Genomic DNA, 13,931 nt, shown 5'->3' on the forward strand with positions numbered 1-13,931 from the left:
TATTCCCATTATTTCGCCCATGCTGTTTCCTCATTCTCAGCCCACCATCTAGAAAACCTACTACCATTTCACATACAGTATCTAAATTTTACTTCCACTACAAAACCTAAAAGAGTCTTTAAAAATTACCACAATTCAACCACACTCTCCTTGCCACTATAGGCCTTGCCACCTGTACCTGCCCTTGCCATTATAACTAGTGCCCTACATTGCTGGTTGTTTTATGCGTACATTTTCTCTCCAATAGATCCATAAGCTCTTTGAAGGAAGTCAATCCTTGCATAGTTCTTAGCAACTTAGCATAGTTCTTTGAACATCACAGACACGGCGTGATATTTTCTTAATAATTGAAAAAAGTTGCTGCTGCCACATCACGATCCAGTTACAAACTTTATGCTATCAGGACTTTAAAAAACATACCTATGCCACCTTAAAATGTGTCTCCTCGTGGCACCATCCCTTAGGCAAAACACAAACCCCTATAGATACTGCAAATGTGCTAGGATTCTAATGTTCATTTTTAAGTCTGCAATATTGCAATGCTGTGTGGCCAAAAATCAATATGGTTGAATTTGTGGCAAGACAGCAGAAGTAGCCACAACCAGAGATCTGCTAAATGTTGTGGTTTCAAATGTACTGTTATGAGTCATCCACCATTCCATCAGCTTATACTTCAGATGGCTGTAGATTGTGTATCCTACCAACACTGAGGAGAGATGATAAGGATACGAATAGGTCTTGCATTTTCTCATTGGCTGGGTAATCTTAGGCAAATCACTTAACTCTTCTAAATTCCCCTACACCTAAAAATGGGAATAAGAATAAAACCTACCCTAAATCACTAGGTGATTATAAGCATCAAATAAGGCCATGTAATTGAAAGAGAACGAGAGAGAGAGAAAACTTTTATTGACAAGCTCTATCAAAAGGAACCTCTTCTGCCAACTTGCTGAGAAAGCCTCTGGTGTCTAATAAGTGACCAAGTGATGCTCCATTCAATGGTATGGGGTGAGTGTATTCAGCCCGTCCTCTCTACTGAAAATTGGCCTTCTGATTTCAGGGAGAAAACAGATGCAATCCACTTTGGTACTGGCAGCCAGGCGGGTACCAGAAACAAACAACAAGGCCAATCACAACTGGGGCACTGGGTATTACACTTATGAGAATTGTCTCTCGTCCCTTGGAAATGGGCCTGGTAATAATCAGCTCTGTGCTTTGTTTTGGATTCTAGTCTGGCAGAGTCACAGCAACTATGGCTTCAGGGTTATCATCTAACACGGAGACATAAATAGAACCACATCAGAGCCTTCATGGACCAAGTTCCCATAGACCACCTGCTATGAGAAGATTTTGGCCAGGCTTTCAGCATGGCAAAATGAACCAGATTCCAAATTACCCACTTTCAAATACTGGCCCAAATCTGCTATTACGATACCAACAGATGCCCTGACTGAATGTTAAATGACTCTGTGATTTTGAAGGGCTATTTTGTTCCGCTATCAAAGAGGAAAATGGAGGTGTGAGGCCAGATGCTTTGAATCCAACTGACTTCAGAATTTAAATACCAAGAACACTGATGAATAAAGTCTTTTTTTGGGGGGAGGGGGGAGGGCTTTTTCAATCAAATTGAGCATTTGGAATAAAGTTTAAACAATATTTATTCTGAGCCACTAAAGCTTTGTTGCCTTCTGATTTCTTCTGCAATCTAGGGCATGTACCAAATGGCACTCAGTTTTACAGCCTTGGCTGAAACTAGAGAAAAAGGGCTTTACTTAAAATGAATTCAATATAGCTTGATGTTTCAGTATTTAACTAAGGTTTAGGGTGAGAGAATCTCCTGACCATAGGCCTGTTTGATTTGTTTTGAACCAACGCAAGAGTTGATATTCCTCTTGCCTCCAAAATTTTAAACAACAAAATAAACCTCTCCACATCCACTAGCATGTTCAAGGGTTACAAAGAGTGAACCCAGGGGAATTATAAAATAAGACTAAATCGATTTACCTCCATTAATATTTATCTTAAAACCGAGAACTGCAAACATTTTTGCACAAATACTCCCTATGATTTTTGAAAAAAAATATACTTTTACACATTTTTTATTTCATCTCTAAAGTGTTTACCATAATTTTAATTAAATGCAAAGTTCATAATTTCTAGAAAATAATACTGAAATTTTAAAACTGTTAGACCACTCTTATAAATGTATTCCATGGGATAGAAATAGCACAGTGACTTGGTACCCACTAATGCAAGTGGGAATTTTTCCACTTTGACTTTGCTAGAAGAGCTCAGATTGGTTGTGTTGTTTCAATGCAATCACTTCCAACCAGCTGAAACAACTGTAACCTTTGAGCATCTCACCAGTTGAAGCTGGTAAGTAACTAAGCCCTTCAAGGGACCCAGGTACAGACCCACACCAACCTAATTGAAAACTCTTTTCTGACCAATAAAAAGTGGCATTTTTAAAAATCAACTATCTACTGACTTATAGACTGCTTCTGTCTTATTACAAGTGCAACCTTTGATCTTTAATTAGCAAAAAAACCACCATGAACCAACCCCCAAAATACATAAAAGTCAGTGACTTTTTTCCTTAATAAATTATTCAGACCAGTTTTCCACTGATATGTGGACCTCTGCCTGCCAATGTGAATCACTGGAAATTAGGCTAGATTGATGATATGCCTTTTCCTTTGTTTCATCATAGTGTAAACATGTTAGCATAATATTCTAGTTTTTGCAAAACTAGGGCTTATTTACTCATAGCAAACTTAATTAATCTAAACTTCCTAAATTTCCTGTACTTATTTTAATGGTCTTAATCTAAAATTATTGTAAACATTTAAGATTTTTAAAATGCAAAAGTGCTCATCTAAATTGGATAATAACAATGTCTTTATAAATTGAATCATAGTAAGCAATGTCTTTATAACTTCTGACAATGCTGCAAATTATGTGACTCTCCAAAGTTACTTTATTAGAACTAACTTTGGAAAATCTAAGTTCTTGTCTTTTGGTTTAATTACAATACACTTTATGACATTAATTAAAGGCTTTGAAAATTTGTCAATGCCCTTATTGTCCATAATATGCCCTTGCTCTAGAGGAATCCTTGACATAAACCCCAAAATTGAAATTTTATGATTCCCCAATACAGTATTTCAACTTTCTCCACTCTAATAATATTGGTAATTACAATATATTAATCAGAGCCAATCAGCCTTATAATCCTCAGATAGTTTCTGCTTTTTCTGTTCATTTATCTGAAGACTCCTGCTACAAGCTACAGATCATGCATTCAGTCTTCTAGGGAAAAGAAATCAAACATTTAGGACACAAGATTCTCAGTACAAGCTAACACTGTTACCACAAATGTGTCAGACTGTTTCAAGAGACTAAGACATGATTTCCAGGAGTTTTTCATTTCAGAAGTAGACAGCTAGACCCAAGTTCTTGGAATTAAGATAGACCACCTATAACAATGGCTACTGATTTACATTTTAATTTACATGTTAACTATTTTTAGTTATGATATTTATATTCCATATTTTTATGATCATCCTGATTCTGGCATATAAATAGTGTTATATTCAGTAAGGCCAAAACTATATATGAACCTTTAACTGTTGGATTTATATCTTTGTCCCAGAATACCAGAGAGGTTCCTTTTGTGTAAGTATTTTCTTAAAACCGGTCTGATGCAACTAGCTATGATTACAATTATTCATAATGAAAATTAATTTCTCTAATTGAGTCATAATAAATAACCTTACCAATAAATATTATCATTTTAATGCTAATAATATTCACCAAGAAAGTTGATTTATAGAAATAACAAGACTAATTAAAATAATGGAAACTTTTTTTAAAAGATAGGATTGATGTTAACATAGTTACCAGCTGCAAATCATGACAGCTTTTCAGTGAAGCCACATAATGTGTAATGTTGCTGATGGCACATTACAGAAAATAAATGGCTGTACTCTTTACCCTCAACCAATTGATTGAGGAAAATGCTCTTCTGCTGGTACAACTATCTACACTTTCTTTTTTTAAATTTTTTTTTATTTCAGCATATCACAGGGGTACAAATATTTAGGTTACATATATTACCTTTGCCCCACCCAAGTCAGAGCTTCAAATGTGTCCATCCCCTAGATGGTGCACATCGCATCCACTAGGTGTGTATATACACTTCCTCTCCTCCTCCCTCCCGCCTGCCCAACACCTGATGAACGTTACTGCTGTATGTGCACATAAGTGTTAATGAATTAACACCAATTTGATGGTGAGTGCATGCAGTGCTCGTTTTGACAATTTTGCCATACTAGCTCCCAGACAACTGGTAAAAAGAGACTTCAACATTTGCCAAAATTACTCAGATTGTGCTCCTACTGGCTTCATGAATTTATGTCAACATGATATCACCATGTAATGCCTTAGAGAGAGAGAGGAGTCTGCTTTCTAGGCCCAGTTTTGACTTCACTCTGGGGTTTGACTACATCTGCTCTTCCCAGTAGTATCTCAAATGACCTAACAATCTTTTCACAGCGATGTGCCTGGTCAGCGAAGATGAAGAGGCCGCTAAGAGAGGAAAAACTACATCTCAAAAGATCTAGCAGCAGGACCTAACCAATGTGCACTGGCAGGACAGGGAGTGTGTGGCGGAGAGTGGGTCCAGGATAAGGAGGGGCAGAGTTTAAAGCTGGGTAAAGGAGAGATTCTCACTGTGAGAGCACTCCTCTATAATAGAGGATTTAGAACATTATCAAGAATCCTAGTAGACGATGCTAACCCCAGGATGCTAATGCCATGCACTAGGATGGCTTTTGAAAACGTGAACAAAGAAATGCTCCACATTAAGTAGAAACGTCTGCATTGCTGTGACAGAGGAAGAAGGAAACAAAATCTCCCAGAAATAAGCACGCTAGAGTTGCCATACCAGGTACAGCTGAAAAGCTAGACCGTTGACTATGATCTGCAAGAGGCCCAAAGGACACTCCATTTACCAAAGTAATAAGAAATGTGCTGGTAAAAGAAAAAATAATAATAATAAAAATAAATAAAATAAAATAAAATAAGATAAGATAAAAAGAAATGTGCTGGTGAAGAACGGTACCATCATTGCTGAGAAGATCAGAGGTGGCTCTCCACAGTAGGTTAGCCCTGCTGGTAGGAAACGCCTTACAGAATGAGCACTCTGATAGTAATTGCAATTACAGGAGTCTAAAATAATATGAACCATATGACAGTACTAGGTGTAGATATGGCTGTTATTGACCATGGAGACTGCAAGAACATACCTGGTTACCAGGTGATCCACTGGGGCACCCTTTGTAATTCTTTGAATAGTAATGAATAGACAAGTGCAGTGGCCCAGACCAGAGGATCAGACTGCTGAGAGGTAAGGGTAGGTCAGGGCAGGTCACCTAGGCCAGAAGTGCTAGTTGAGAGTGTGTTGAATCCAGAATGGGTGGTTAAGGAGGGAGGGGATGAATATCAGTTGCAGATTTAAGAGCAGCTGCAGCTGTGAGGGCTGGGGTGTATCCCGCTATCCTTCCTCTTATGTATTTCCTGAGGAAATAAGACCAACCAGAGTCCTGGAAGAGTTTTCCTAGAAATGTATTATACGAGACAAGGGACTGGGAGCAGCACCAGGGATGGGCTGTACTGGATGCTGTCACATTCCACTTAGATAACTCTACTTCAGGCCTGAACTGCCCACCTCATTCCTCCAGTTTAGAGGAATGTGGGAGGCTGATGGTTCTCAAAGAATTTATACTTTCATCTTCAGAAATTGCCCTAAGCCTAAAAGAGTCACCTCAGCCAAGGACCGCCTCACCCAGTGATGGGTCCGGGCAGGGCAGCTCTGAAGGGCCACTCCAGACCCCTGTGGGACCGGCTGAGGCCTCTGTCGTGGCTGCACCACAGCTCAACGCCTGCTCCGCCCTGCCCTGGCGCCTTCACTCCTCCACAGCTGCTGATTCGGATATCTCTCAACAAACTTCCAGCACATAAATCTCAGTCTCAGAGTCTGTTTCTTGGGAATCCTAAGCTAAAATAGTTAAATAGCTAATAAATAGCTAAAATGGTTTGGATCTGATCCTGTGATCATATACCTGTCCATTTATGAGAGAGAACCATGAAAAAGGAAACATATTTCATGTAAAAGGAAAAATCTCCTCCCAACACCAGCACTTGCCTAGTAGATATCAAAAAGGAGCACTGTATTTTACCACACTTGCTTTAGCCCACTGAAACAGATAAGTAATGTAGAATTATTATACCTGTATACTAGACCCTCACAAAAGTAATTAAAGAGTCTTTCCTGACCAACATGTTTAATCAACTTGGATGTACTTTTAGACTTACCTAACTTGTTTAATCAATTTTGTGGATGTACTTTTGGATTAATTCTGTCCCATAGAGAGTAAAAAGCTCCAATTATTATTCAGGGGGACCTTGATTTTCACTTCTCAGCTAAATACTCAGTGTGCATTTCTCTGCCTAGATTGTAAGTAAACTAAGCACTGGCCTTGTTGATCACTGTAGTTAGTGACCATTTTTTTAAATACATAAACAAGCTTTTTCTTTAACAAGAAGGAATTTAATACCATTTCCTTTTCCTCCTTGGAATCATATTTCATTACACTATTTTTTTTTTCAATTAAAGGAGGCTTTTTTTCTGACATCAATACTCCAAATGTCTGACACTCCTATGTTTTTACACCCAGGTAGAGAGTGTGAAATATGCTTTTCCTCATAACCTGATTGAAGAAAGACAATTTGGAAAGGGAGGAAAGCCCAGAAAAACCACAAATGTGTTCTCAGGCAGACTGTATTCAGGTTTTAAGAAAGGGCCAAGTGGTAAGTGAGGATTAGAAACTGCTCCCCTTAGTCCTCTCCAAGCTGTCTCTGGGGTCCCCTTTGTCCCAGGGACATGCACTGCCCCGTTTGTAAACATCATTCTGGGGCCTCCAGAACTTCCACTTTCCATCCTCCAGATATTCGCCTGCACTCACTGGAGGCTACTCGCGCCCTCCCGTCCCCTCTCCCCGTTTGACATTTGCATTTCATATTTCTCACTCCCTTCTCCTCTAATGTTTCTCTTAAATACCCTGACTTTCTTCAATCTCCCTAACTCTACCTTTTTGTATTTTTATCCTTCTATGAATGTTCATTCTCTTATCTGGCAAGAATAACATTATATAATGTTAACATGTTATGTGTTTCACACAGAGAGATATTGGCTTATTTTATATACTTTCTATAATTTCTCGGTTTTATACGCCTTATCAATTTAGAAGGCAGTCATCTCTTATTTCTTGCTTGAAAAATACTAAGATGTTTTTGGCGCTGTTTGTATATAGCCTGTAATTGGTTTGTTCTTCATGAAGAAACTAGCTCCGACCAACGTCATCTAAATGTGAGGCACACATTTATCATACACTGCTTCACACACATGATCTCACTGCTTTAGACACATGCACTCCGGTATCTGGCAGAAACCCCACAAAAGGGAAGAACATAAACATTTCAAAAATTATTGGATTTGCTTTTCTTATTGTTTGCTGATCTATTCCTAAATTGCTATATTTGAAGTAGTCATTTTAGCAAAATGTTTTCTCCTGCTGATGTCTATTTTAAACTTGGATTAAACTCAGGAACAGAGAGCAAGCACACGTGAAATGTGTGCTGCAATCAGCCCCATCTAAAGTCTGGAATCAAACCTGCAGATTTATCGTGAGACACATGTGTAGGGTCAGATTCTGCAGAAAGGAGGGGAAATACGTGGAGGCAGAGTCAGCTCCACTGAGGAAGTGAAGGAGAAGGATGGAGGCCATTTGTCTCTGAGGGCCTTCTGCCTCTGGAATGCAGAGCAGTCCTGAGCAGGAGGGAAAGGGGTCATCTGCTTGGGCACCTGAAACAGTCTGGGACCTGAGCATGGCGACTGGAAGTATCTGCACTGCCTCCTTCGCGTGAGGTCTGGGCTGCTGCTCACCACATGAGTGACCTGGGCCCACAAGTACCAGCGGCCCAGCAGCAGCAACCAGAAGGGGTTCCAAGGGTAGAGGCACCACTGAAGGAAGAACAGAGAATCCCAGAGTGACCAGAGCACCACATTAGCTGTCACTACTAGGACACTGACCGGGCCAAAGACCAGGGGTGCCGTGACAGTAGCTAAATGGCTCTACAGGGGAGAAAGACTGACTAAACCCCCTGGGGACTATGGCAAGGAGCCCTTAGCCCCTGTCTCCTTTCTATTTAAAAATAAAACGGAAAACACTTCATGGAGATATAGTTAACACACGAAAAGGCATACATATTTAATGTATACAACTTGATGATTTTGGAGATATACACCCATGAAACCATCACCACAATTTATGCCAAAAACATATCCACCAGTTCGAGAAGTTTCTTCCTGCTCTCTTTATTACTAAATTTTGTTGGTGATAGCACTTAACAATAGGTCTATCCTCTTGTGTTTAAGGACACAATTCAGTAGTTAACCACAGGTACAAGGCTATGCGATAGATCTCTAGGAGTTGTTCAGCATTTGTGACTGAAACTATATCCTGTCACTAATCCCCACCATCTTCCCTGCCCCAAACGAACCCAGAGGACATCATGCTAAGTGAAATAAGCCAGACACAGAAGGACAAATACCATATGGCACCACATATACGAGAGACCTAAAATAGTCAAAACTCATCGGAGCAGAGAGTAGAATGGTAGTTGTCCTTGTCCCCTTTCTTGATGCTCAGCCAAGGACAGAAAGGCAGGCTGGGCTCCCAGCAGTCACGTGGTCAAGGGCTCTGTGGAGCCCCTTGGATTCCCTGCCCTCTTGTTACCCACTCTACACCTCAATGACCCTCCTGGGGCTAACGTCAGGTGGTTCCTCTGTTACACTGGACAAATACACAGGCAAAGAACCAAACCTGCCCAACCAGGGCATGAACCCTCACTCTTGAACTTCCATTCCTTGTCCCTAACCTGGCAGGGTCTCTTGGAAGCTGACCCCCAGGACAGGCACATGTTCAGATCCATAGAGAATAGTGCCTTAAACAGATAATGGAACATACCCAATAGCCCCAGGCTAGCATTTTCCATTATTGTTAGACCCTGGAATCCCTTTCGCTATCCATATAATAACCCAACTTAACTCCCATGGTATATTTTTAATCACTTTGACATTTTTGCATTGCAAAAAGGCTATTAAGTGCACCTTTTTGGATGTGTATATTTTATATATTGCACTATAAATTCATTTTCAATTAGTTCTTAACAATATTTGTTACAAATAAAGATATTTTCCAATTTAACAAATGCTGCATGTTGTTTCATTTACTCAAACTAATATATATGAAAATATATATGATTTATGAACAAATAATTCATAATGATGTGGCATGTTTGGCCAGAGAACTGAAAGATATAAAAAATGTAGACCAAAGTTGAACTATGTATTATGGGTTGAGCACCCCTAATTTGAAAATCCAAAATCCTCCAAAATTTGAAACTTTTTAAGTGCTAGTATCATGCCATAAATGGAAAATTCCATACTTGACCTCATGTAATGGGTCACAGCTAAAACTTTGTTTCAGGCACAAAATTATTTGAAATAGTGTATAAAATCACCTTCTGGCTATATGTATAAGGTGTATATAAAACATAAATGAATTTCATGTGTAGACTTGGGTACCATCCCCAAGATATCTAATAATGTATAGGCAAATATTTCAAATGCAAACTCTAAACCACCACTTCTGGTCCCAAGAGTTTCAGATAAGGCAGACTCAAATCTGTATTGCACTAAACACTGCTTTCAAAATCTGATGTTTGAAATTTTTTAATTTTGAGGGTTTTTTTTGTGGTTTTTTTTTTGTTTTTTTTTTTTTTTGAGACAGAATCTTGCTCTGTCGCTTGGGCTAGAGTACCATGGTGTCAGCCTAGCTCACAGCAACCTTGAACTCAGGAGCTCAAGGGAGTCTCCTGCCTCTGCCTCCCAAGTAGCTGGGACTACAGGCATGTGCCACCATGCCCGGCTAATTTTTTCTATTTTTAATAGAGATGGGGTCTCACTCTTGCTCAGGCTTGTCTCAAACTCCTATCTCAAGGGATCCCTCCTGCCTTGGCACCCCCAAGGTGTTAGGATCACAGGTGTGAGCCTGAATTTTGAGTTTCAAAAAGTTGGCTGGTTTGTTTTTATCTTTTACATATGTTTCTAAATGAAGAAATAAAAAATAAGCTTTCAAGTTGTGATTTACAGACATATTTCCACAATTACCATACTGCTGCTAGGTTCAGATACTTGGTTCCCTTAAAAAAATGAAGGGTCAGATTAGCCATAATGATTATTATATTTTTTCTTTGCATATTTATTTTTAAAAGTACTATGAACAACTTGGTATTTAATAAATTTAGTTTGAAGGAATGCAACGTGTAGTGAAGATCAGTCAGAGACACGTTTGCAGAATAAATATGCATTCTGCCTCCAACCATTGACTCAACGCAGGTTTGCATTGAACAATTTGTGCTAGATCAAGCCCATCTGCCTCTCCAGTTCCACTTTCCATCTTCCTTTGTCCTCTGTCCTATTATAAAGAGTTGGCTCTTATGGATTACCTCAAAGAATCCCCTGGGCTCTGGTTTCTACTGTTTTGGCCACTAGACATTGAAGTTAAGTGGAATTGGAGTATTTATTCCCCAGCTGGTTGGTCGCCTCCGGCTGTCTGAGTCTTGGTCTTGCAGCTAAAGGTCACAGCTCTTGTGACGGGGTCCTGTCCACCCCTCTGCCTCTTCAGACTCGGCTTGGTCATGGCTCCCTGCCATTCTGAGTCTCACGTTCCTCACGATCCCTTGTGGTTCCCTTATGCTGTGCTCACACATTTTAAATATTCTCTTTATTAAACTCTCATCAAATGACATAATTTGAGTGTGAATGGTTCATCTCTTTTCCACCCGGACCCTGAGTCTGACATAATATAGGACTGTGAACGCCAAAAATGTAAAGCTACGGAATGGTCATAAACTTGGCAGCCTGGGGTATTCAGCTAATACTGAGCGACTGAATCATGAGTTGTCTCATCAGCTGTTTGTTAAATGCCACACACACACTCAGCCAGCTCATGAGAAAATCAATCCAAATATTTACTTTATTGTTGATTTTTAAAGTAGAAATTGAAACCACAAATGCTCCTTAACCATAAATACTCCCTAAAAATCTTCAGTTGGGAAAAAAAAAAAAGGTTTTGCTAAGTGAAGTGATTATTTTTCACCCCATCCCAATGAGTAAATTCTGGAATAATTTGTCTGTGTCTGTGTGTGTGTGTGTGGGTGGGTGTGTTTGTGGAGGGGTGTTGGGGTAGCGCCTATGACTATGTGAGACCCTACTGATAGAAATCATGTATGGCACCAAGGTTTGAAGTGAATTTTCAATCACTTAATCTGTAAATAGAAATAGGGACATTAGCTTTCCTCTAGTCCAGGGTTGAAGCTGGGACCTAAAATGAGGATAATTTAGTATCTGGCAAGTACAGACAAGTCTAAGGCCTCCCATCTCATAATTGCTTGAGTCTCAAAGAATTTATGAGTGGCTGGATTGTAAACACAGAGATGAATATAAGAGTACAATATGTGGGGAACATTATATGCAGAGCTGGGATCACTGACTTCCCCACTGACAACTGAGATGAGCAGCGAGCTGTGAGCACTCCACGGTGGCTGCCTGAGAGCCTGGGGCAGGCCAGGAGACAGGGCCACAGCAACTCAGAGCACAGAGAGCCTAGTTCTTCTGATTTGGTGGACCATGCCAACATAAGACCAGTAGGGGGAGTGCAACCTGACATTAGGGAACATTTGTCACGAAATATATGATGTTTATTGATTTTCTTTTAATAAAATTCTTCCAACTCCATAGGATTTGCATTGTTGAGGGGGTGCCAGCTATTCGGTTCCCCTGAGGATATTTTTTCAAAGTGGAGAAACTATTCATCCAGATTCTTCCTACTCTTCACATCTCTGACCCCAAAGTTGGCTGTACCTGTCTGTCTTGTCTCTTCTCTCTTAGATACACCCCCCACAGGAAAGTCATAGATAGTCTACAATCCACAAAGAGGAAATCCACATACCTCAAAGCAACACCATAGAGGAAAGAGGCGGATGGACCCAATGAAAAAAGTTCATGTGAGAATAGAGGTCTGGCCTCCTTTCCCCCCCACCGTGTAAAATGGCTGGTCAGAATCTTCCCACATCCCCCTTACTCCTTGTCTGTTTATTTTCACCTCATCCCGCTTTCAACCTATTTTGTCCATTCTCTGTGCAGTCAACAAGGAACTAACTGAGAGCCACTGGGTTGAATAGGAGGAGATGATACCAGTTATAATGGGGGACAATGCCAATAAGGCTAAGGTGTGCAGCCATCCAGAGAAGGGCTTGGCAACCAATGACCAGAGCATATTTTCTTTCCAGATGCTAGCCAAAATAGCACAAGTAATGAAGTTTTTTCCAAGTCTCTCTCACCCTCCACTACCCCATGTCAGGGCAGCCAATATTTCCTTGCATCCCTCTATAATCAAAAATGCTGTGCTGGTCACACCAGCAACTGACCCCAAGGAGTCACATGAATAAACAAACAAATTGATAAGGAATATATTCCCCCAAATTATCTTGCTCTCCATCAAATCAAAACTTCCCTTTACTGATGCCCATGAGCTTACTAGTACTGTCACTTAAAAAAAAAATCTTTACAGTGTGATTTACCACCAATTTAACCTTCCCAGGGCATCCTGGCATCCCTAAAGTAGATCTTTGCACATTGGAAAAAGCTATCACCCAAATAGCCTGGGGTCAGTATCATGTAGAACCTATGGAGTCTGACGACATATAGCCATAACACCCCCACCCTTGGCCCTGCCTCATTTTTCCAAGTGCCCTGCATTCTGAGGGATCTATAATGATAGTGACAGAGGAGGTTGACATAAATAACCATAAAGAGGGCATCTCTTTCCAGGAACTGGATAATGTCCCAAGAGAGCAACACGTTTCTAGCTTCTGACCATGTTGTCCTTCTAAACAGTTCTGCTCAGCCACAATTACACATCAGCAAAAGTAGTGTTGCTCAGCAATTCACTGATTTGCTGCTACTAATCAAATAGGTATAATAGGCCCATAATGCTCATGAGGGAGTTTTACCAAAATAGGAAAAGTTATGTTTTTAAAAACCAACAATCAATGAAATTCACTGTGAAAATGCATCCATCTCTCTTAAAATGTGATGATTCCTTTTATTAAGACCACTGCCTCTTGCAGTGAGTTCTAGAATAACTAAAACGCCTCTTAAGCAAAGGGGACCTGGACAAGTAAGGGCTTTCATAAAGAGACTGACGCGCTGAACACTGGATTTGGGGACAGGGTGCTCGCGAGGGCCTGAGGAGCCTCCCGTGACGGGGTGGAGAGTCTGGGCTCTTACCTTTCCACACTGCTTACATTTCCCCTCCTGCCGGCGCCTGTGCACCCAGTGATGACGCACAAAATTCTGTGGGAAAACAAAATTCAATGAATGTGTTTTAATTTGCAAACCTCAATATCAATGTTTAATATTTTAAGACTACAGATTTGTACAAACTGTAATCTAAACTCCTATAAGCACAAAAACATAACGTGGAGGTGTCACTTGTTTAACAATAAACATGAATCTGCTTGGACAAACGATGTTAGTTCCCTATTCCCAGGAAGCTCTTGCGTCTGTAGATTCCACCCATCACGGCCTCCCTCTGTGTCTTCGCAGTGGCCGGTGGCCGCACTGGATTGCTGTCACTCTACTTTCTTACTGATCAAACACACTGTGCATATTTGTGAGCACGCTAGAGGACCTTGGGCTGGGAGGTAACTGAGGTAGCTACAAGAAATGTCCAAAGAGAAGT

General features: G+C 40.3%; 1 protein-coding gene across 1 annotated transcript in view; it reads right to left on the bottom strand.

The window, feature by feature from the left end:
• DGKI (diacylglycerol kinase iota) overlaps positions 1-13,931 on the bottom strand; it is a 409,987-nt gene that overhangs the window by 215,865 nt on the left and 180,191 nt on the right. Inside the window, 1 exon segment of the mRNA XM_020289707.2 lies at positions 13,478-13,543. Within this exon segment, the coding sequence (XP_020145296.2) occupies positions 13,478-13,543 (66 nt within the window).

This window comes from Microcebus murinus, chromosome 9 (assembly GCF_040939455.1).
Source record: "Microcebus murinus isolate Inina chromosome 9, M.murinus_Inina_mat1.0, whole genome shotgun sequence".
NCBI classification, from domain to species: domain Eukaryota; kingdom Metazoa; phylum Chordata; class Mammalia; order Primates; family Cheirogaleidae; genus Microcebus; species Microcebus murinus.